Source organism: Rhipicephalus microplus, chromosome 7 (genome assembly GCF_043290135.1).
Source record: "Rhipicephalus microplus isolate Deutch F79 chromosome 7, USDA_Rmic, whole genome shotgun sequence".
NCBI lineage: Eukaryota > Metazoa > Arthropoda > Arachnida > Ixodida > Ixodidae > Rhipicephalus > Rhipicephalus microplus.
In genome coordinates, this window is record NC_134706.1 from 31,460,943 (window position 1) to 31,486,725 (window position 25,783).

General features: G+C 44.2%; 1 protein-coding gene across 2 annotated transcripts; it reads right to left on the minus strand.

Annotated features, from left to right (window-relative positions):
- Positions 1-4,591: 4,591 nt before the first annotated feature.
- Ntan1 (N-terminal amidohydrolase 1) lies at positions 4,592-25,479 on the minus strand. 2 transcript variants are annotated; one of them, XM_037431538.2, is made up of 11 exons: positions 25,340-25,479; positions 22,105-22,189; positions 19,905-20,007; positions 19,492-19,557; positions 18,049-18,157; positions 15,329-15,402; positions 11,310-11,363; positions 10,413-10,466; positions 6,587-6,687; positions 5,469-5,582; positions 4,592-4,912 (listed from the first exon to the last, which is right to left on the minus strand). In XM_037431538.2, exons 2-11 carry the CDS (start codon positions 22,186-22,188, stop codon positions 4,742-4,744), a joined length of 930 nt encoding a protein of 309 aa, XP_037287435.1. In that variant the 5' UTR covers position 22,189; positions 25,340-25,479; the 3' UTR covers positions 4,592-4,741. The 2 variants fall into 2 exon arrangements, with proteins under 2 accessions (XP_037287435.1, XP_075725038.1); XM_075868923.1 differs by lacking the exon at positions 25,340-25,479 and adding an exon at positions 23,899-23,996.
- Between the last annotated feature and the right edge of the window lie 304 nt (positions 25,480-25,783).

A 25,783-nucleotide genomic window follows, 5' to 3' on the forward strand; every position in this document is an offset into this window, starting at 1 on the left:
CCCCATCCCCCCCCCCCCATATCTGCAAGGAAAAAAGTGTCATCAGTATTAAGATTTCTAATGAGTGCACATGTAGCATACTATGGTAAGCACATTCGGGTATGCGAGATGCAGAGTTCTGTACAGGCGTTTCAAGTCTTCGCGTACCCTTTCCCAGTGCCGTCATTTTGCTTCACATAAATCTCGCTCAACCAGCTTTTCTCTACACAAAAACCGCGTAATGAAAAGGGTCACCCGCCACCGTCAACTTGCCTTACTGCCTTTAGCCTGTTCGCCACGTGTCTCGCAAAGCTGGCAATCGCCGTTTGCGAGCCCTTTTCCCCTATTGTTTCAATGCTCCCTGCTTATCGGCAGAGACGTTCAGTTGCACGCCGAGAGACAGCACCCGGCCGGGTGCAAGAATTCCTGCGCAACACCGGACAGCCTTTCCGCGAAAGTGTGCACTACTTGTCGAGAAGCGACGTCGTCAATCGAGCCTGCAGTTCTGCGAGGGTCACGGCGAAAGCAAGTGTCGAATGTAGTTGAAAATAGTCGACACGACTGTTTCGCTGCCCTTGATGGTAAAAGTGACCCGAATGTTGAAAGACGTGTCTGAAGGTGCGACTCGCTCTGTGGCCGAGGCGAGTAAGCTGTGATCCTGTTAACTCAAACGAGAGATGTGTCGCTGGGGGAACAAGCCTTTTCTTTCTTTTTGTTATGTCATTATTAAAATAACAAATTCCGCAAGCTCAGTGCGTGCGTTGCTTTTTTTTCGGTATTGCTTGCCGAGTCGGTAACAAAGCTTCGGCAATGTTACGGATGAACTGCATTACAGACACGTCTCATTACGAATACACCTTAATGTGAGTGCACTGTGTTACAGACTTGCCACATTATGGACACGCTGCATTATGGATGCATTGACCAAATGGATGCATTGACCAACTGACCACATAGAAACATTCAATAGAGACAGCATGATGTGCAGTATCGGGTCCAGAATTTCAACGCCAACTAGCGTCAAACTAACATTCTCACAGGTGCTTCCCATAATCTATATGAGCGCTATAAGGAATTATTTGACATGCAGGAAGTGTGCATTGGACTTTATGGAGCTTTGGAGAGATGCAGCGTATGTCAGCTAACATCAACACATCCTGAACTATATACAGCATATGTAAACATCCGAAATGAAAGTAACGATACAGGCACGAAAGTCGGAAAGGTGTAAAGGAACTTTATTGTGTAAAAGAAAAGGTGACGTAATGGTAATATCCTCCACGTAATTTGATTCATTGCACCAAAGAGCACCAACACAGATGAGAGCATATGCGATAGCAGGCCAAGAAGAACCTACTGGCTTAAAATGAGCTCTGCGAAACTCAGCTAAAATATATGAGCATAATAAAAAACAGAACAAACAACTATGAAAAGGACACTTCCGTTTGTGTGGGCTGCCATACTACAGGCATTTCACATGATCCATCGAAGCCAAGGCACATATAGGAGGCAAATGCTTTGCAATAGCAGCCGTTGGTTATATAACATAGCGGTATCAGTGCATAGTAATACATTTAGAATTCACATAGAATGCTTAAAATAACATATTTTGAGCGTAAGCACCGGAAAAGAGTGAAGTGCCCTGCTACACAATCAGAACTGAACAGTAATGCTGAAATGCTGATCCTTTTAACATTTGATATAATGTAATAAAAAGTCACAGGTGTCTTACATGCCCGTCAAACATGACAATGATCTATAATACAGATAGCATGACACCTCAAACTAATGCTCAGTCTTTTGCGCAAATATTTCCATAATGCCTAGGTTGTAAAGTTTGACTTTAAAGAAGCTGATGAAGAATTATCAGTTCTCGGTCAACGACCTGGAACAAAACTATTACACTGCTCATAAAATGTTTGAGCCCTGCTTCTCACTACAAATCGTACAAACTGTTCATTTCATTAAGAATGATGGAGGAGAATATCAAAACAAGAATACTGTTTCACAAAAAATTGGCCCATCATTTTATGCAAAAGCTAACAAAACAATCTCAAGGCAATAACCCAAAGCAGACAACAGTCATTTCCAGTGCAAGGAAAAATAGATGACCGAGTCATAAACCACACAAGTAGTATGTGCAACAATGAAGTTGATTGATATGTGGAGTTTAACGTCCCAAAACCACCATATGATTATGAGAGACGCCGTAGTGGAGGGCTCAGGAAATTTCGTCCACCTGGGGTTCTTTAACATGCGCCCTAAGCTGAGCATATGGAACCACAACAATTTCGCCTGCATCGAAAATGCAGTCGTCGCCGCAGCCGGCATTCGAACCTGCGACCTGCGGGTCAGCAGTTGAGTATCTTAGCCACTAGATGCAACAATGAAGTTAAAAAGCCAGATCGACAGCTGTAGAGATGTGACCCTTTTCGTGACTCTCTAAAGTCGCACATATACGTTCATAAAAACAAAGCCCCCTGCATACTGCACAAACGTGACACTTTGCCAAGTGTCGTAACTGTGAACACAGAAACACCACAATACTGCAACTCCTGAAACCAGGTTGACGATTTAAGAGTGCCAAGGAGGTCTACCGCAGGGGCGAGATGTAAAAGCAGATAACGCATCTCTGTATGAAAGAGCTGGTGGCGACATATCGCAACGATGCAGCAACAAGCCCACCTTCGCTAAAAATCATGAGTGAGTTACCCAGCTGCTACCTTTAATTACAACGCATGTAAGGATCAACCTCCAATAGCTATGCACTTGCGGACATGTTCATACAAGCAAATAGTGGCACACAGTTGGAGTTCGGTGCCCGTTGTTAAAGTTCCCTGCACCACAGTTAAATTGTGCAGCTACACAAGGTGGTGCCACCAGCAGTAGCACACGCATCCTACACGTTACAGTATCGGGCTACGTCACTCTTCACTGAAGCAACGCCAGGTGTCGCGTGCCGACAGGTTTAAGGACTCCTCACTAACTGTCTTGTTTTAGTACAGAAAGCAGATGCAAATGGAAGCAAAAGCGAAGCATTCACACGCCCACAAGACTGCTGAAAAGGGCCACCTACCTGGTGGAAAAAGACAACCTGTTCCCGAGGCCTTAATCGTCACAATCGACACATCATGAGGCACGCTGTTGTAATCGATTTTGACCACATGGGGTTCTTTAACGTGCTTTAGAAGGCAAGTGCATGCATTTCTTTGCATATCGCCATGATAAATGCGTAAGTGGCTTGGCCAGAAATCAAGCTGAGTCCTTGTGCTTAGCAGGCCAACTGCCAAGCAGCACAGCTGCCATGCTAGCATGACTGTTTGTTAGTGAAAATACACAGTTCAAGCAGTACAACCACTTGAATACAATTTAAACTTGTGCTGGCTTGTCAGATTACTTTGTAGCTTCAAAGTGGACACTACTAAAAAGGGCATGCCTTTATGCATTAAGCTAAATGCTACTTCAATGCCTGCCTGAATGGTAGTTTCATAGTGCATACCTTAACAACCTGTCTGCCCATGGCCTGAGAAGCATCAAAGCGCAAGTACATCAGTTCATTACAGAATGATGTCTTTTAATCGACCTCGCATTCGCAATATTTGGTGAACAGCAACCATCCCAAAACAAGATGAAAGAGTGTTGTCTACAACTGTAATGTGCAGTACATTTAACATGCGAATGCTTTATGCCGAAGGCCAAACAATCAACACATCATGACAACAAACACTTAGGTCCGACAGCTGAAAATATTTGTGGGACGTCCTTTCGAAAAATACGACCCTTCAAGTAGTGCGGTATCAAACCTTGTACTTGAATTCAAACCTCCAGCCCACATTGGCTTCAATGTTAATATTATAACAATATAAACCAATACCCATACGGGTTAAAACCTTCGCACTATTAAAAAAAGCTCAGAAAAAAAATTAATAAGCGTCGCAAACTGCAAACACATTTGCCAGTTGCTTCTCTTCCCCCTTCTCACCCAGCTTGACAGTTTGGAAGAAAAGCCGGCTGTTCTTTCCTCTTGTAAATATGGCACCACTTGCTGGTACACCGGCAACATCGTAACCACTGGCAAAGTTAACTTTGGCTGTGGACCAACCATGCAAAAGCACAAGTCACTTTTGACATAACTGCAAAGTTCGCCACCAGGGGTCGTTACTAACGCATCACCTGCACCACCCAGCAGCGGCGAAAGTGACGTAGTTACAACTGGACCTTTGCATAACCTGCCATTGAGAGCTTAGCTATTAAAAAAACTATGCATACACCACCTTACCGACACTCTCTCTTTGCGAGAAGTACTATTAAAAATATTTTTTTTTCAGGCTCTCAACAAGCAGAGGCAAAACTTCTCAGAACAGAGAACACGTTCAAGAGCTCTGGTTTCTTCTAAAATGCCGTGCTAACGGTCACACCATTGGGCATGCGGCACAAGTGACTACATACGGCACAACAAATGAGAGATTCAGAGAATGAACTTTCACCCTGCGTAACACGAGTATCAAGATCTGAAGTCCATAGATGTGGGCAGCCTCGTCTCAATGCCGCTCTTTGAAACTTGGAACAATGGAGACAAGATCTCTCCTAGCTGCCCGAACTCCGTCAAGGAAGCACTAACCGTCGCACCCATAATACTAATTGGCGACATTGGAGAAGGTGTCAAAAGAAACATTCGCGGCAACAGTGCAACCCAGCAGTGCACGCAAAGGGCGAGTCAGCGTTCGCTACATCACGAGACACTGTGCAAAACGAGCACCGTTCAGTAACAGAACGGTATCCAGGCGCCCCCCTCGTCCTTGCGGAAGTAGTGCGGCCGGTTGTCGGGAAACACGGTGACGCCTGGAAACGGGTGCTGCTGAATGTACTTCAGGGCAGCCCGCACTTGCATCACGAACATGGGCGATTCCACCTCGGGGGACGTCGACAAGTGCTGCATCAACAGCGCAAACAAGTGCAGTAATATATGTACCAGAAATGCTCAACTAACGTACATTTTCTCTCTCTATCTCTCTCTCTTCTACAAGAAGTTTATTGTGTGTCACGCTGTTTAGAATTGAATATGAAAGCAGGAAGATCAATAAGGCTGATGAACTCTTTCATTGTTTAGTGTCACCAGCTATGTAAGCCTTTTTTTTTCCTGCAGGCCTTCATAAGTCATTTCACATGGTAAAGCAAGAATTCCCATAAGTACCGTATTTACTTGCATAATGCTCGCACTTTTTTGCCGGAAAACCTATGAAAAGTTGGGGGTGCGAGAATTACGCGGGGAAAACTTTTTATGAAAACGAACAGAGCGAAAAAGAAAACGAAGTGGCCGCAAAACATACTCCAGGTAAAACAGACATTTCGTGTGATCCCACAAGATTCGCATCACTGAGGTGTTATTGAATTTGCATCTGGACGGCGACAATATTTCAACGAGGCTGCTACAGTGGCCAGCTAATTTCGCTGGCATTAGAGGCCAACACAAGAGAGATTAACCGTACCTGCAGGATGAAGTCGTCGTTCTGCGACAGCCACAGGTCCACTCCCCGCATCGGCTCGTAGTTGAAGGGCCCGATGCGCATCATCCCTAACGAGCAGTCGTAGATGTCGCACATCTGTAATGCCCCGTTCGGCTCGGTAAGGTGGCTACACGCGTCAAGGCAGTCGCTTCAAAGCGCACGCTACCAACTTCAAGCGAAAGCAGTCCGTTCTCTGTCGAAGCCTCAAAGGAGGTCCATGAACTTGTGTAGTGCAAAGATAAGCTGATCGTTCCAGCTAAGGCCTGGCACAACCTGGGATACTATGCCTAGATGTAGTAGCTGGAAATGTTCACCAGCGTAGCTCTGGGCTAGTTTAAAAACATGCAACGGCTGATTCGCCTGTTGATCCCTAAAACAATGGACTCGGCGCTGATGGAGCAAGCATGCTCCCATTCTCCTCACGCGCCGATATTCAGTTTGTGATGTATCAGTACATCAAAAGGGCTCGCCTACAAGACTGTTCCACAACTAGATTTATTTATTCCAGCCCCTTTTGCAGGAGTGGGATCATACACAATGCAGCAAGAGTGAAGTCTCTCAGTTGAGTAAAAATTAAGCAAAAGCAAAACGAAACAGTAGTTTTAGTTATATACGATGGATGACACTACTTGTCCATAAGCACTTCTAGCACACAAAATTCGAAGTTGAAAACCATCGAAAGCAGGCTATGATTGGGTAAGCCGGGAAGTGTTAAACAACCTGTGTGGCAACATGGTGACCGAAGGGTAGTCTAAAATCTCTCCGATGAGCAAAAGAGGCTGCAAAATGTTTATGCAAAAATTAAAGAAAAATGTCAGTATTAAGCGATTGCTATTGCTGTGAAAGTGACAAGTTTTCACGAAGAATTCCGTGTTCCTTTCGCCGTCTGTTCCAATCCACCAGTGTCGTAGACTGAGGTCGAGCGAAAGGCGGATGACGAAAATGATGCAACAAAAACAAGCTCACAAAAAAAGGGATTGACAAACAGAAGCATACCGAGTTTTAAAGCAAGTGTTAACAGAAGACGCTGAAGTGGTGAGCGAAATTGGCTGCCAGTCGCAAAGCTTTGAAACACGCGACACCCTTTTGGAAACACTTGCCTCGTGGCAGCCGGTGAAGTGTCTCGCCGAACGAAGCGGAAGCTCGGGACCTTTGTCGGGGAATGTGGCCGGGAAGATCTCGCCACTCTTGATGTTCACACCTGAATTTTCAAAGAAGATCGCTTGATCAGTCACAAGATGCAGGCTGACTGATTGTGGTCATTGCGAGACCAAAAGAATACCCTTCCACGTTTACAAGGAAAGCAACAAAGAATCTCCCCTTCCCACCCCTCCAAGAGAAACTCAAAAAATCTGAAACGTCTCCCAGTTACTTACCTTGAAATAATGCAAGCCTGAGCACGGTAGTAGGAATTCACATAGTCATACCTAACTATATGAAGCTCAGTTAAGGAGAGATGCTACTCGAAGACACTTGTTTTTTTAATATTCATCCTAGAGCAATAAAACTTGAGCTGTTTATGGAACTTTTTATGCTGATTTCAAATATATAATTAGTTTTCTTGCAAGTTACACACTTTTAGCTCTGCAACATGACAAAGTGAAAACCTTTACCCTTTTGCCCCCCCCCCCCCCCCCCCGTTCTTTTCATTCCTAAACTTCTATAATTTTTTGCCATTCATAGCTCATAATGCTTTAAGTAAATTGTAGAGTGCAAATATCTAATTATGAAGCACATACAAAATATGCAATATGCATGAAAAATAATAGACGTAGAAAGTCCATATTTCCCCTACCCTAGTAAAGGTATACATACAATGTTTTTATTATACAATAAAATATTGAAATTTAAACTACATAATTGCATTTGCCATACTTTGGAAAAACTTCGGGCAAAATTTCATGCAGATCCAAGCACTAGAAGTGCCCGAAAAAGGTGGGGCACATTGGAAAAAATGGCGAAATTTGTGTTTTGAGAAAAACGAGTTTTAAAGCTAAAATTGAGTTTTTATTTATAAAAGATATCATTAAATCAGATTAAATTTGCACACCAGAAAGAACAATCCTTCTTGTAGTGGCCACTGTGACAAATACGCCAGCACCACGAGTTTGTCCCTCTTGGCTTTTTCGAGCCGACTCCTCAGATACATTTCGCTCACAGACAGACAGGGCCATGAAACACTTGCCAAACTTCCACTCCATCTGGCAGAGCCTTGGGCCAACTGCAAGCTAGGAAGAAGTTTGACAGGACTGCGAAATCCAAACTAAGTCCAATGTCATGCCATTTTGCAGCCACGCTTGTGGCACATACTGTCGTACATAATGGCAATGTCGTCCCTGCTTTCACTGCGAGCTCTTTCGACCTCTCAAGATTGGCGCTGACGTCATCCATTGCCGCATCACGAACTTTCCGGCTGACGGGTGTAAATGACTTTTGATGCATGGGCTTTTCCAAGCCAACAACTGCCGCAAATCGGACCAGCTGCTCGTAGCCTATTCCTACAGAGCATGCCGCACAACGGCTTTCACTTGCGAGCAATGCCTTTTTTCATTCGTAACGGAGATAATTACACGAGAAAAGCATTGTTCAGCTGCCCTGCTCGACAAGACATGGACCCCGCAAACATATTTCACAGAACATACAGGCGCGTAGGCCAATGGTGGTCCCCGATTTGTGCCATGTGATAAGCCTGTCGAGGCGCTCGAAAAACACGCAGAAGAGTGCTTCTTTTTATTATTTCTTGCGCTGCATCAGTGAGAGAAACTGTTGTTATTTGAAGAGTGAGGCTCAACTCTTCGACTGATGCGATCGACAATGGCGAGCGGCGGCACGTTGTCGACGACAAGGTGCTCGAAGACTGCACACTTTCAACCTTTTAACAGGCACCTAGTGCTCTTTAGATGCAATTTTAAAGCATTTCCAGTCAAGTCTCGACCTGTATTATTTTTCTCATAACAGTAGAGGTACTAATCTTATCAAAACAGGCTAAAATAAAAAATCTGTAATTATGAAAAAACTCACGTTTTTCAACCCGCATCTCCCCTTAAATCGAATGATCTTTTATGGCAAGCCCTTTTCGAAAAATTAAAGTATTGCTCTAAAATTTCCAAGATTTATCTTGAAGCCAACTTGCAAACCGAAAATAACCCAAGTTCTTCAATAATACTATATATTGAAATAAGAAGGCACTGTGTTCAGGCTAGTGGGTACTGATCCTTTTTTTTTTTTTTTTGCAAGCGCTAAAGACACGTACGTAAAACCAGCGAAGGACACTTGTTCTGTGTCCTCTGCTCGTTATACGTATGTGCCTTTAGCACTTACAAAAGTTATTGAACCAATTCTTTTTTCTGGGGGGGGGGGGGGGGGGGGTTCTATATATGCAAGGTAAACTGTATGGAAAAGACAGGTACACCAACGAGAAGATCAATGCAAGTGGCTGACTAATCAACAGAAATGTCACACAGTGGCAGAAAAGAAAGCTGCAGAATCTACCTGCATGGCCAAAAAAAAAGCATTTGTTTCGTCCCCTTCCCATTCACACTGTGTCCCCGATTTTGCAAGCCCAGTCTTCCATCTTATGCAAGTTGCTAGAAACCTGACAAGGGAGTTTCCTTTACTGGTAATACAGAACTGTCAGGGCGACTTATTAAATCTACAAAATACTTACTGTAAGGTCCACATAGCTTATTCTTAAAAACTCAGATGTACTGATATAACACTTTTAACACTACCCATCAAAGAGCACAAACCATCACTTTGCAGTCATGTTTAATTAAAGTCTCAGTTTGTCAACGGCTTATGGCTACTTTATACACACAGAGGACCTTGCATGATGCAGAAAGTGTGGAAACCTCGAGTCAGTAGCTGTTTAATAAGCCACTGTATCAGAGATTTTGAGGCCCAGATAGGCGCCCACTTGAAAACAAAAAATTTTGGATCCCATGCCACAGAAAGCTCCTGAGAAATGACGCCCTTAGAAGCATGACACTGACGAGCTCACCAACTTAAGGAGGGCAGACTGGTCTTAAGACATTTTTTCGTTCATTTTCTTCAGTGATCTTGATCAAACTGCACGGGATTATGTAGTTCTTTCTGCCAACTTCAAATATTTAATTAGTTTTCTTGTTTCTCATATTGTTCCTGAGAAAACTTAAGTTCAGCCCCCCTTGTTTGAGGCCACCATAGAAGAAAAAGTGCCGAATTAAAAGTGATATTAAGATATGCCAACATAGACTAATGACTATAGATTGAAAGTATGCAAGAGTTCTTTTTTGTTTTAGGTCTTTCTTGGTTATTTTACAGCAAAAATGAACTATCCATTTTCAAAAGCAGTTGGAAATATGTTAAAACTTTGATGAGCAATTAATTAAAAAGGCTAGTGCTCCAAATTCTTCTCCCATACTTGCATTCTTCACACATACAGGTTTCTATTGCAAAAAGAATTATTGTTGCACTAGCCCTAGTTGCAGAGATATTGAGGCCTCCAAATTAAGCAGGTGTGAATTTACTTTTTTGAGAAAAATGGAAAAAACTGAAAACACACAGCTTCTTCAAAAAGCAACAATCATGGTGCGCATGTTTTGCAATCCTCACAAAGGTGCTCATAAATTCGTAGCAGAGCTTCTAACACAGGCGCAGGCAAATTACAAAGAAGCCTCGAAGTCGGTTCCCCATTTCTTCGCAGGCTCTGCATGTTAACAGCACCAAGAATCTGGACAGTTAGAATGGCATTGCAAATTTTCACATACCAGGAAATGGTAATTTTTTTTTGTAGAGAGATAAAAAATACTTGCAGAAACCAAATATGTCAATTAAAAAAAATGGATTTTTTTGTCACTTTTTGGCCTCAAAGACCAGTCTGCCCCTTTTAATTTAAGACCATAGTGCAATCGAAGTAACATGTTAGAGATAAAGAAACCTGCTCACCAATGCCGTAAATAGTCGGCCAATTCAGGTTCCCGCGGAGAACATTGTTCAGCTCTGCAATAAAAGAAGACAGCTAGGGTGACTTCTAGAACACCACCTAAAAAAAAACTCTAAGTCCGAGATATTTCGAGTCAACCCAAAGGCACACACGCCAGTGAACAACCATGTGAAAGCAAACTCGGATGTTACATGTAAAAAAAATGCCTCCTTGTCAATCTGAAGACTTCTTTGACGAAGCACTTTTATCGAGTTGTCAGAGTTGTAAAGAAGAAAAACTGCTCATCCTTGTTTCAAAAACTGTCGACCACTCGGCAGCGAGCATTCTCTGCTAATGGTCATATTTTCACATGCATTGAGTTCTGATTCGACAAAGTACTCAAACGCATAAATTTGGTGTAATTAATACTTCTGTTTTATTTAGTCAAAACATTTATCAAAACTCATTCAAAAACCTTCACTCATTTGCAATTGTCACCCAACACTTCATTAACGAAGCATAAAACAACACGAAACGTATATGCTATTACAGCTTGTAGTAGGATTCTGTTACACTCAAACCTCATTATATCAAAGTTGCATCTTACAAAAAATTAAGTTCGGTATATTCGAAAATTTGTTATAAATGTTTATTCTTAACACTATATCTGTTGCAAGACTACTTTTTATTCACTTCGTTATACCCGATATTTTAATATATATGGGTTCATTATATTAAGGTTTTAGAGTATTACACAAGTGCCCATTGTCGCAGCTGAGTGAGTCTATATAAGCGAAACTAAAGTGTCATGGCATATGAAAGCAAAAACTAGCCCATAACTGCATGCAGCAGAAGAAACATTTAAGTGCGTAAGATGAGCAAGGTTACTGGCTTAGTAAGGAAGCTACGTTGGTCCTCACCACAAACACAGGCAGTCACCAAGTGGAGGTTGACAGGCTGCTTGTGCAAGGCATCTGCAGAAAAACATCCACATGCTCAGTCACACCTACAATGGAACAAGTCCTGAAGCCACCAAGTTGACATGGTAATCACGCTTGCGACAAAGTACAATTCCAAGTAAAATCCTCGATTACCCAGCAATGAATTTCCAGCATACCCGGGAAACGCAGACTTAGCGCAGGTCACAACGCTACTGTGGACCTACCGCAAAGGCCAAACACTGGCTCAAATACAGGATGACCTTGCCCCGTGTGCGCGGACGTGCATCGACAAGTTTTTCCGATTGTTATAGCAATAAAGGCGCTCTTTAGGGGTGAAGCGCTTGAGAGCCACACAATGACCGGCCGTCGAAACCGAGGCTCGACTCATCATGGTCCCAGGTTGAAGCGCAGCCGCAAAACATCTACGCGCAATACCTTATACAGAGCGTACAGGACACTTGTTGTTTTACAAAATAAAACGCCACAGCACTGTGAAAACACCGACATTTCCCCACCCGTCAATCAGAGCATATCACAGAGCAAAAGGTTAACAAGAACAAAATAAGGGGTGGCTAACCAGAACAAAATAGAAGACCAGGATTCACAATCCAATGCACATTCCTTCGCCCAGTTATCAGCATTCTCTTCGTGGATCTGCCGTAATTTTTTTTTTGTTCCTGGTGAATCCATTTCTTTTTGGACTCATCATACCGACCTCTCGGCACTTCCCACAGAGTCCGAATAAATGGTCGGACTTTACACTAGTGATAATCGTTATGTTTCACGTGTGACACTGCCTGCCTAGCTACACTTTCTCAAAACCTTCGATGGAGCTTTGGCTGCCCCCATTCACTTAAGGGGAGATGCGGGTCGAAAAATCGCGTTTTTTGCGAAAATTTGCACTTTTGAGATATTGCTTCTAAAATCACTTTTGATCATTCAACTATCATTTCCCCAAAGGTCATAGCTGAATTCAAACGAGAAAGTGGTAAAAAGTCGATCTGCGCTAGTGAAGGTAGCTGCCGAAGTCGCGAATTCACGCATCCGACGGCTATTTTTGAAAATCCGCCACTCGGCAACACGATGACGTCCGCCATCGGGGTTTGTTCGGTGGTGTAGATCAAGGCTCCTTCTAGTGTACAGGCGTCCCCCTAGTTTCGTATTTTAGTGAGGAATTTCACAAAACAGTCGTTTCCAAGTCGGTTTGCAGCCAAGCTGCAGCCGCTTCGCGCATCTCTACCGGTCACATGGTACGCTACCGAGGCCGCCATTGGCTACATCTGATCGGCCTCGCTCGCTGAGCGCTTGCGACGATCGGCACTTGCCGTGCGTTTCTACGTTTTTCCGAGTTCACCATGGATAACTCGAAGAAGCGAGACTTCCGAGCACGAAAGTTTGCAAGCAAGAACAAGTACCAAGGGCGTCGACGTAAACCGAAGCGCAAAGCAGCGGTAGAAGAATGCGAGCCGCGGGCCACTAGGCCTAATCAAGGCAGCGGGGATACGGCGGCTTGCGGGAACTTTGACGAAATCGACGCCGCGATCAAGTTCATCAGCGCATCAGAAAAAAAGATTGAACAGTTCGAAAGCGAAAGAACGAAGAGTGTTTGTGGCTCTGTGAGCGGAGTATTTTGTGACATCGGCGCACTGACATCGATGGTAAGCCGTGCTGTTTGTCCAACATGCCACACCGCTGGACTCGTCGTTCGCGACACCGCAAGTAAACGTAAGGGCCTCTCTTCGTTCCTCGAGCTGCACTGTGATAACAGTGAGTGTCCTGAGTCAGTGGTTTCTGCCGCGCATAGTTCGCGGCGTGTTCTGCCGGAAAGACAGCCCACCGATGCCGGTGATGACTGGAGCTACCGAAGCGGCAGCTCGCGTGACAGCTTCGCTGTCAATGTGAAGGTAGTTGTGGCTGCGCGTGCAATAGGCATTGGGCATGAACAGCTGTCGCGTTTTTGCGCTATTCTTGGACTGCCAATACCTATGCATCATAAGACTTTTATTGCAATTGGCAAAAAAGTTCATGCTGCAGCTACCAAAGCTGTGCAAGAAAACCTGGCGAAAGCGCGGATGATAACTAAAGAGAAAGTGGATGGGGCTGATGTTGCTGTCATGTATGATGGCACATGGCAAAAAAGAGGGCACAAGAGCCACAATGGCATCGGCACTGCTGTGTCTGTGGACACTGGTTTGTGCCTAGATTTTGAAGTGCTATCGAATTACTGCCTTGCCTGTAGCCGGCACCAGGACTTGGGTGATGAGGAAGAAATATGGCAAGCATTCCACACACCTGTCTGCGAAAAAAATACAGAGTGCTCCTCTCATGCCATGGAGACTGAGGCAGCTTTGCGCATATGGGGCAGGACATCCTCATACACAACACCATTGCGCTTCACCAAGTTCCTCAGTGATGGGGACAGCAAAGCTTATACCGCTGTCGCTGAGGCCAAGGTATATGGTGAAGCTGTTGTGGACAAGGAGGAGTGCACAAACCATGTGGCCAAGCGTCTAGGCACTGCACTTCGGAAACTGCCAACAAGACTTCCACGAGGGGAAAAGCTGACAGATGGCACAATTCAGAAGCTGCAGAACTATTACCGTATTGCAATCACAAACAACAGAGGTGATATTCTGAAAATGCATCGTGCCATCTGGGCCTCATATTTCCATTCATCATCGAGCAACACAGCAGGCAGCCACCGATACTGTCCAGAAGGGGCGACTTCCTGGTGCAAGCATAGGCGAGCTGAAGCGCTTGGGGAGGCCCCACCCGACCACACACCAATCTTGACCAAGGCTCAAGGATTGGCTGTGCTTCCCATTTACAAGCGGCTGACAGATGAAAAGTTGCTGGTGCGTTGTATCCAAGGGAAGACCCAAAACGCTGCAGAATCTTTGAACAGCAAAATCTGGTTGTTGTGTCCGAAGACTAAGTTTGCCTCCCGGACAACAGTGGAAACTGCAGCTGCTATGGCCGTGTTGTGGTTCAATAAAGGACATTCAAGCTTTGAACACGTGCTAGAGGAGCTTGGTGTAGTCCCACCAGATCAACTGATCACCCTGGGCCAATCCCGCGACCAGAGGAGAATCGAAAGAATGTCTGCGTGTGAAACAGCCGAGGCAAGGGCCCATCGGCGGAACGTGGCAAAGAAAGCGCGCCTTGATGACTCCCTTCTCAAGCGGCGAGAAGGATCCACATATGGAGCAGGACAATTTTAGGTGCTCTAGCTGTGTCCCTTCTATGATATCACCAAGTTTTGTGCAAATCGCACTGTGTAATCATGAGTAAACATATTTACAACTTTCAAATGCATTTTTCTCGATTTCCATTTTGAGGTAATTCTCTCATCTTGTGCACAATCTTTTTTAGGCATAAAATAGTCCTATCTTGATGAAATTTTGCACAGAGCTTAATCAGCCACTCTAGAATACAAGTATCTACTTTAGGTTGCATTATACATCACAGATTTTTTGTTACACAACTTGATACACTGATAGAGAGATGTAAAATATGCATTTAGTACTTTTAATTTTTTTTTTTTAATGTAGCAAATAAATTTTCTGTTTGAGGTACTTTTCTGTATTGTACTGCTCAAGTGCAGCAGAATGAGCCATTTTGCAATTCTGTGTGAAAATTTTTAGTAAGCTTTATTATGTGCACAAAAAACACTATATTTTGATATCAAAGTTGTAGTAACTCCGGAACTACTATAGCTATCAAACAAATAATTGCAGTTATGAAATCAGCACTGCAAGCTTTACTAACACCTAAAATTTCAAGGAGCTGGGTTATGAAATAAAAAAAAACCTTTTTCGAGTAGCATCTCCCCTTAAAAATCTCCATTGCTATGCTGTAGTCTTACTTTTTTCTTATTACAACGCTGTGTTTCTTGGCAAGTCAAAAAGCCACGATTAACACAAAATGTGAGCAACAAAGCGGCATAGACACTAAACAAAAAGCAACACGAGTAGTACAAAAACCAGAAGAATACTCACAGAGAAGCTGATTGGCCAAACTTTCAGAGTAACCTCTACGGTCCAAAAAGCCACCAACAAGGTAGACCTCAAACCTGCATCAAGGACAAAATTTATCTTAATACGTACCTGCTGGGAACGGCGGCACAACTACACACTAAATGTACTATGCATCAATCGCCGGCTCCAAATTTGTCATCTCCTGACATGCGCCATGCCATCGCCACTAACAAAGAAACAAAAACAGTGCCAAAGCAAACAGTCAAACCCCACTACAACAAAACTGAGAGGGCGTGACAAAAAATTTGTACTGAAATCAAATAAACTATAGCAGACCTGAGCTAGCAAAACAACAGAACTTTTACTTCCAAAATTGAAAAAGTGTTGGCCGCTTCCTTTTTTTTTCCAGAAGCACCTAGACGCAATTCTCCCACACGCATAGCGACACCATATTGAAAAGCACGCTGAAACAACGGGCGCGACGGCTTTCGTGAACGAACGCTACAGTTGCACTAACATGCTAACCCCAGCAGCTGTCCTCCGTCAAAAGGTATCCAACAACGCCGAAATGTCGGCTTGGTATGGGGAGCGGTGACTTACGCCTCATTCTACGCAATTCTCATCCTCCACTAGTAGCGACTGGCTTATCTGGTTGATAATGCGGACAAACTGCCGCTTTGACCAGTGGCCACACAGGTCAAGCTTGAATATAACCTAAAGCACTGGCATTAGAAAAGGCATCGTTCCGCAATTGCACCCAGCAGCAGCGTGTAGGAAACTAAACTTTGGATTCGGATTGTCTGCAGCCCAAAAGCAAGCCAGTGGCGAAAGCAGGGCAGTCACACTGCCATCGCTATTGAGCAATGGCGGCCTCCATGCTTAGTAAACGGCGACGGTTTCTGGTGGTGGCAACATGAGGTTTAGACATTTTAGATGTACTTTTACGTTCTGAAAAATAATCAAAATGTTCAAGAATGTGTTTACTGCACGGCATTAAATATCTAAGCCTGTAATTACATCGTGAAATTTCGCTAAAGCGGAACGGCAGAAGAAAAAGTGTTCGTCCCGGCAAGAATATTGATGTATTGACTTCTATGGAATGCTGACAGGAAACCGAGAATTTTTCGTTGTAGAGGAAATTTCATTGAAGCGGCGTTCGTTGTAGCGGGGTTCGACTGTACTCCCACAAGTGATCACCACAAAGCCATTTCTTTCGTTTTGCCGAAGTGCAGAAAAGATTTTGTCACTCTCGCACAAACTTGCGGTGGCGACGCCGAGGAACATTTCGAAACTAAAGCGGGGTCCAGCATACCCAGTGTGGTATAGAGACAAAACAGACACAATCGCTGTCCGAGACAAATTTGTTCCGCGGTCGGCTTCCAAGCAAAAACTGACATAATTTTTTAAATGCAGTACGACCAAAGAGAGCTGAATCGTCTGCTAGCTAGTTGCATGCAGCGCTTCGCCTACTCGGTGCATGCCATCAAAGTCGATCTGCTGGCTGTAGAAAACGTCCACTACAGACAGTGCACAGATGCTGCAAGTAGCTTGTTGGGCTAACGCAGTGATGACAAACTTTCTGCAAGCAATGCACACTCAATGATTTTCTAGCAGTCCCAGCAGACGCAGGCTCTTCTAGCTACAACAGCACTATGCTTGCTGTACTGTGTGCATGTAAGTGTGAATGCTTTTCGGGGCCTGCAACCCCAACACTAAACAGCAAGAGCTGTGTCCGCTTCTGCAAAGTGGTGCGCTTGAACACAGTCTCGCACAACGAGGCAGCAACGATCGGCGGCCCAGCGCATTCAGGTAGTCCCCTATCAAAAGCATGCCATGTGCCTACAGTGGCGCTACGCCACACACATGCCCGGGCACATATCTGGGAATGCTTACAGTGATTAGGCTTTTGGTTGACGATAACTCATACCGGCGCATTTGTTGACAGTCGCCACCTCACCTTCATTTTCCCCCCTACGATTGACTGCAAAGGCAATGCCAATATCGTGTGGCAGCCGGAATAGTTGATTGGAGGATCAGCACGCACTTATCAAAATGACGGAAAACCGTTTGCGACACATTGTGGCATCTGAAAGTTCAGCAGTGTTGTTGACTTTTATGGCGCAAGATGTTTTCGCTGTACGCAGTTGGTACATGCTGACCGGTAGGCATAAGATGAACCACTATGGCTCATGCGATCCGCGAATGCATTACTCTCAATCATACTCAGTCGGGGATTCGTCGAACTTTGGTACATTTAAGATGGGTACGCACTAATGAGGTTAGACTATATTACAGAGATTTCCTCAAGTGCTGAAGTGGTTACTGACGTCAAAAGCACTAAGAAAGACGTTTTACTCTATAAATAAATCTCTTTATCCATGATGTAAAGAATCTGTGAGTGGGATACTACGACACTTTAAATGAAGCAGCGCACTATGACCCGTTTAGGTTCTTGTTATTTTTTGTTCTATTTTTTTATTATTTGTTCTGTCCTTGCCTAGGCGCAGCACACTACGAGATGTGCATTCTTACCAACATGCCACACCTGACATACTGCGAATTCACTTTCTACAAGTCTGTACCTTCTTCTACGAATACTTGCAGAAGTGCAATGATTATGTCGTACGGAATGTTGTGTAACAAGATGTACTATCAAAGCAGATAAAGATGCTAAGAATGAAGTCTACAGACTGCAAACAGCTTCTCAAAAAAAGAAAAAGAAAAAAGATAAACATGCCCACCTTCCTTCTGGAATGGGGAGAGAAAGCTCTTGCACTCTGCGCACCATGGACGCCACCCCTTGCTCGAGGCCCGAGCCATCGAAGTGTGCTAATGACACAGCTCCGGAACCTGGAACACAATATTCTCACTCATCGTGACTGCACTGAAGAAGGTGAAGTTTCCCGAGACAGAATAATGAAAGAAACACAAAACTTATGGCACATTCGGTCGGCCTGCCAGAGTTGCTAACGGCTAGGGTGTCAGACTGCCAACTCCAAGGACGCGCGTTTCACTCCCGGCCACCGCAACACGATGGAGACAACCATAGTAGCGTCTCGAGCTTTAAGTCTTGAAACCGGGAGATGATTACGAGGTACGCCATCGTGGTGGGCTATGCAACTTTTTACTATTTGGAATTTTTTTTTAAGTGTACCGACACTACAGAGCGCACGAGCCTCTAGAAATACGGCTCCATTCACAACGCGACTGCAGCGGCCGGCATTGAACCCGCGAACTACGGGTCAGCAGCCAAGCACCATAACTACACTACAGCGGTGAATAGAGAGAAACCTGCCGTAAAAACAAAAAATATAGGTGGAATTTTCATTTTATTTTTTTTCCATAAAAACAACCACGAAAAAGTTCACCCCTGTCTTGCATATCAATCACTGGTAGCCACAAAGGCAGCACCACTTCTCGTGCTCTGCCACTCTTACCTTCTAAGCCACGTAGAAATACCAGGGATAAACAATAATACGCATATTCAAATTTGGCCCTCATTTGCATGCACACTAAAGCAACGCACTACCTACAGTACGACCCAAGACTTGTGCTAGGCTGCATGACACTGCGGTTTTTGAGGCTTTTAAGCGCTATTTAAAATGTAAATCCTACTTCGATTGTGAAAAGAATGCAAGAATCTGTCACCCGATTCACGGCCTCATCATTTCTAACAGGATATAATCATTCACATTTTCCGGCTAGTTGTCGGTCCCCTGAAGACCGGTGGGGTGTTGGTGCAGAAGAAATATCACCGAACTTTGCCTTTTGAATCCAAGGAAATATACGATACTCGGCTATTGAAATGCTAGACTCTAAGCACGTGGCTGGTGGCAGTGAGCGCCAGAGCATTTAGTGACACATGACTGCATTTCCTAAATAGTTATCGAGTCTGTCAGTCGCATTGCTTGCAGTGGCTTTAACACGCATTGCCCTCATGTGCCCCGCAGCACAAAGCGGCTGCAACTGGATTACGTGCGTTACGAAGGGTCGCACTGCACTCCCAGCGCCACCGAGCACCCCACACTGATCACGGGTTTGCCAGATAAGTCGCGTCACTAATGCCCTCACCCTCGCAACCAGCAGCCATACACTCAGATAATGTGTTGCAATGTATATGTATTCTCAGCGCGAAACGACAATTTTTCCTTTTTGAATTTTTTTTTAGCAGTGGATCGCCCTACCTGTGTGCCGGATGATAGCCATGGTGCATGTAGTGGCTTCATCAGTTCCAAGAACACTGACATTTTCTGCAAAAAAAAAAAAAAAAAAAAATCCGAAAATAAGAACGGTAGCTGTAACAGACATGAATGTAAGATTAGAAACACAAAAATAATTTGCGAATGTAAACGCTCGTCTGACTCCATAAACCCGATTTTTTTTTTTTTTTTTTTGCTTTCTATAATTTGAAAAATGAAGTTTCTACATAGACTACCGACAACCTGTACACTGTCTTTAGTTGGCTGGCAGCACTGGTGAAATCACAGATATGAATAAAAAAAAAGACAGAATTGCCAACATCATCAATGAACCGTTTGCCAACCAGCTTTCACAATTCGAACTTTAAACGTGAGGAACACCGGAAGTGGCAGCTCACTGTCTTGTGGTACAGTGACGGCAAACTCTCGCTGGTGGACATACAACAGTCCAAGAGGACCGATGACCTTGGGAACCTGGGAAATCAGCGCTGCCGCAATCTCCTGCAAAGAAAAAAATTACGTGCGAACCATTACAGCAAGTGCAGATGATGCAATGAACAACAGCTTTTTATGAGCAAGGTAGCTTGCATACCACTAGGCTGCAGAGTGCGGTTTCAAATCTACCATGTCCAGCAACGTTCCCACTTGAAGCGCGAGTGGTAGTTGAAGTACTTGCCGTATGTGGGTTCACGAAAATGGTTAATTTTGTCAGTTTTGATACAGCCGACTCTCGTTAATTCAAACACAAATACAGCCGACTCTCGTTAATTCAAACTCGAAGGGACCTCTGAATCTTGTTTGAATTATCAAGAAGTTTGAATTATGAGAAGTTCTTAAGTATGACTGTGGGTGAGGTGACACCACACATTATGATTAGGCATTGATTTCATCAGATTTAAAAACTTTTTTAAGCGTTTTTAAACCCTAGCTGAGGTGTAAAGGTGCACAAGTTTATCGGCCATTTACTTATGATCAGGCCTTTTAAGGAAACCGCGAATTCCCAACTGCTTCTTTGCTATATGCGCCTTCAACAGAAAGCTCTCTATACCAGTTGAGAAGCATCACGGTTTACCATGCGTGTGCTTCATTTCAAACATTTGTTTACTAGAAAAGCCTTTTTCCTTGAAGACCTGAGGCGCTTTTCATATTTACGCTGTTAGGATTATACGAGCATGTAAATTTTTAAATAGTACTGAGAAATCAGCAGATATTTTCTGTAGTGGAACCGCAAGAAATATGAATTAACCGAATGAGGGAGTTTGAATTAGGAGGTTTTTAAATACATTGAAAGAATAGAGGGCCAACCCAAAAATCGAATTTTGTTTGAATTATTGAGAGACTACTGTGGTAACAACGTGAAGTTGTTTCCAGAGCATCCGTGACGGATTCGTTTCACAGCCAAAACTCACCAAAAAAAAAAAGGGGGGGGGGGGGGGGTGCCTGTTTTACTACACAATAATCGTAATGTACCTGGAGTGCTTTCCTTATGTAATAGTTGCACACCAGGTATTTCTGTCACGAACAGCATACATGCTAAAGGTGTAACATAGCATAGCAAGCTCGCTGTTTCAAAGCGCGTCAGAAGACTGTTGCTGCATATTGACACCCTAAACAAGGCCTTTTTTTTTCTTAGAAGAACCCTGCAATACGTTTTCAGCACGGTCAGAAAACGCTGCCAATTGCTAGTCGAAGCTCTCGAATGAACACCGCCCCCGGCCCAAAATTTAAAATAAATTCTCAAACTCAGCTAAAGATGACTTTCTTTACTCTCGACAAATGACGCAACAGGCTCAAGAATCACTACAGGCCAGGCCAAGTACCAGCCATTGGCTGATTTGAGCATGGCACGCATGGTCGTTACTAGGACCGCCGCTGGAGGCCACAACTTGACGCGCGCATTTATTTACACTGAATAGCCGCGTACTCGAAAAAAAAAAAGTGAGAACGTTCTGAAGGTCCTGAGACACGCGTGACATTTTTCCCTTCCCTGTGCCTTCCTTAGTTTCTAGCACAATCGTCGGGACAGGACAAGAGAAAATGCTCATACTAGACAGATTCTGAAAAGTTTTGTGGTGATAAATTCGTGTGGCAATAAGCTCCTTTAGTGAATTCATTCTATGAATACTTGGAAAAGTGAAAACATATGCATGGTACTTGATCCATGCATATGTTCTCTTGTCATCAAGTTAGTAAATTTCTTTGCAATGCTGAAATGCTCCTCTGGTCACATTGCTTCCACTCCACTGTCAGTTTGCTAAATATGTCAAGGCTGCATTACTTTTCACATTTTTGCTATGCCAATTTTATATAACGACCCCTTCTCTGTGAATCACACCGACCCCGCATATCTTTAATAACTGCAATGCTCAGAAGCAATTATGTACATAAGCCGTTCAGTGAAATTGCCTCCCCATGTAAGCAAGCTGCTTTGACAAAAATATGTCTCGATCCACCAACGTTAATCGTGACTAATTTTCAATGAGGGACAATACACACACAGAACTGAAGTCGATTTTTCAGTTGAAAGGTAAAGCCTAACAATTCAAAGCCCAGTGAAATCTAGCCCAGATTTATAAGTTGTTTTATCCTTATACTCACCTTGAAGTGCGGGTATGTCTCGAACAGCGTCCTCGTGTCGGGCGGAAGCTGGTCAACCACGGCCCCGTTGATCACTAACGGCATTCTGAGTGAGCAGAAAGGAGTTGCGAGACACTTTTAGATTATTGCAATGCAAACAACCAAAGTGATGCACCTACACAATGGTACAAGACCGAACAGGAACGCTGGTCCAAACCGTTGGTGTAATTTCCACTTTGTGCACTCACACTAACGTGCAGCTATCGACACAATGTAGACATAGCGAGGATTCAAACAGTGCCAGAAGTGTTAGACAAGCATTGAAGTTCGGTCTGCAAAGATAGAAGACACTCGCATAACAGTTGTGGGTAGTTAAATGATGAATCCCGTGCATCTAGGTCACAGGCATCTCGCAGCATTCTCTCACATCATGTGAACAATCCAGTTAGACACATTTGCAGACAAGCATCTTTCTTTCCTTCTCTGTTTCTTTCCTCTGAAGGCACTCTTGCGGCTATCACATAGCTAGGGAACAATGCATAAATCTCTGAGAAACTAAACAACACTCGGGAGTGAAAAAAAAAAGGGAGATTAACGATGCAAGTACAACCTAGTGTGGGCAGATGGATCACAAATCACTGTCAGTCAAAGAATAGTTCAACTTGAAAAGTATTTAATTGGAAGGCATACGACTACCGTAAAATCACAAGCAAGTGCCTCCTTCCCTTTTTCAGGAGATCTTGAATAAAGTAGAAACTCGTTGACAGCTCATGAAAGCTGACAGCCAGTAGGATGGCAGGAACGCCGTCAACACGGTGACCTTTCAGGCTTCTCTTATGATTTGGCTACAGAAACAAATCTACTGGACTCCAATCAGAGTTGATACCGTTCTAATAACTAAAAGACTTCAATTTACCCTAACCATGTCGTAACATTCTGTTTGTTGCAACACAGTCTCATTACTCTACAGTGAAATGTCAATGAATGTTAGTATTAAATTGGTTAGCCCCCCTTTTTCATTATGCAAGCTTCTTTTATTCTAGTGTTTCCTTCATAGCGGAAACTCCAAAGTAAAGCCAGACATGTGCTAGGCTTCCTGCACAGAAATGCAAAAAGCTTACCAGTTCAGGCCAAGACTCAACTACCCATGTCTAACGTTCGATCTAAGATTACGCATGTGTCGCGTGGGATCTGAGGAAGGTAGGTCCAATTTAGAAAGGATTCAGAACATGGCTGTTCGGTTAGTTTGCTCCGATTACACCTAGAATTTTAGTGTTTCAAAAGCAAAAGAAAAGCTTGATTGGGAACTTCTATGCAAATAAAGAGAATATCTGAGATTGAAACTTTTTCACATCCGAACAGGTCTGGTGCTCTTGCGATACTTTAGTAAACCGGATTACGTTTCAAAGCGACCAGATCATGCCGATAAGTTAAAGGAAATATGCTGTGGGAATGACGCATCTTAAATGTCATTTTTCCTCAGGACAGTGGAATAACCTATTCGATCTTCTCCCAATGTTGCCGAAATTACTTCACGTGAAGTATTTTCAAGTTCACAGCCGGGTCTCCAGCAGCGCAGTCACACGGTTGTGTAAGGGCAAAACTGTACTAACCTGTTTTATATTGTGTAGTGAATTGTGTTTATAGTAATGTTGATGTGTTGGAATCTATTTCTCTATTGTAACGTTGTATCCTTCCACCCCCCCCCCCCCCAATGTAATCCCATTAGGCGCTGTGGGTACTAAGATAAATGACAAATAAATAAAAATCTCTCAATCTTCGTAGAAGCAAAAAAAGTACGCCAGCCAGGCTTACCCGAAATTGAAAAACCAGCCTAAGGGCTAAAACAAGCAACATCGGCGACGAAGGATGAAAAAAAACGCCGAACGGTGCTCACACCGTGTTCCACCGCTTAATGTCACACGCATACCTCATCACCGCGACCCGACCCCATTCGAGTAGAGCTCCTCCGAACCTGCACCGCGCAACCAGGCAAAAACCGGCGGCTGCACAGCGCCAGCATAAAACAACGGGTCGTTTGCGAGGAAGCTATCAGACCAGGCAGCGAAATAGCAAGAAGAGGAGGAAGAAACAATGCAGCAGCGGTTTATTATCCGAGGGATAAGGGTCAACAGGTGCCCCCTTGAAGGAACCAGGTCGGCAGCGCGCGCAAGGGGGATCAGCTGGTAGAACGTTGTACAAGGAAGTGTAAACCTCCACCAACGTCAAATGTTCTTTATACACTATTTTGCGAAGAGAAACTAAGTGACGCTACTTCCCTTCTTTTATTCGTCGCCTCCATCAGCTAACAGCCAGGAGTTTAAAAAAAAAAAAAGAATTTTGATCTTGAGGCCGGCCACCACGGCGTTTCGACTTGCTTCAGCGGATTAGCGAGCGCCGACTCAAACGTAATTATTACCCAAACATATCTTTTTTAATTAAACTAGCATCGCAGTGAGTTGAGTACAAGTTCAAAACGCAGCAGTTGGGTTTTCGCAGTCGAAGTAACTCATAACGCACTTAAAAGAGACACACACAACCAGTTTGCAAGCTTGTAAAATCTGAAGTTCGGGCAAGATTCTGAACTAAGTTTAGAAAGCCGCCGCAAAAGGAACGACGCGCACTTTTGAAGACTGCGACGTTTCGAAGTTGCTCTCCGAGTCGAAGCCCAAGCGCGATGACGTCACGGCCGCGCTTTAGCGATAATTAAGCAGCTTAATTAGGCCTAGCTCGAGACGGATGCGAAGCCGATACGGTCCTTTGTTTTGACCCGACGGTTGCAAAAAAGTAGGGGAGGGGGGGGGGGGCTACGACATAGCTAAGTACCCGCTTTCCAAAACGGAGCTACAGAGAAACTCAGCGACTCGACAGGGATCAACATGAGATCGTACAGCGATTGAAGGGGCGTTTTTTTTTCGCTAATCGATGAGACGACGAGAGATGCACAAGTTGAATTAATTGGTAGTACACGGCGGGTTTCGTTCGTCCTCCAGCTCGCTGCCTTGCTAAGCGCGCAGAGCAACGAAATGCAGAGTCTAAGCGCGAACGCCTTTGCGAACGAGCGCCAAGTGGAAGCGTTCTTTGAATGAAGCCGCAGCAAGTGACAACTGCCGATCGCGACACAGCGCAAGCACGACTGACTGACTGGTCACGCCTCCAAAGGACCGAAAGCGTCCCCCACTCCGGGGTCTTTAGGTTGACGCTCCACGACAACTGCGGGATTCGCGAAATGCGACAGCGGTGTGGAGCTACGCACCTGTTGCTCTTGTATTCACGCTGTCTTCATCACTCAAAGTATGCGGAGCCCCCTAGTCCTCGCCTCCGATGTAAACAAATTGCCACCGAAGTTCGCTGCGACTCGGGATTGACATGCACCACGCTGTCCTCCGAATCCACTTCCGGTTTTCTCCCCCACTCAACCTGTTGTGTACCTCTTTCGCCTCTTACCCTCTTGTACAATTTGCACTAATACCTAAACTAGTATTTTCGTAGTTTATACACTTAAATGTTCACAAATGCCTTCATTAAAGCCCAAATATATTTTTCAATTGTTGTGTTAGGTTATATAAAGTATAATTTAATAATATTTTTGCGTCTGCGTTTTTACACGCTTGTTTTACGCGTTGTATTACACACGCCTAAGTATGAGTATTAGGACTCAACCAGAAACAGCGAGAAGCATGACCTACTACACTCCTGA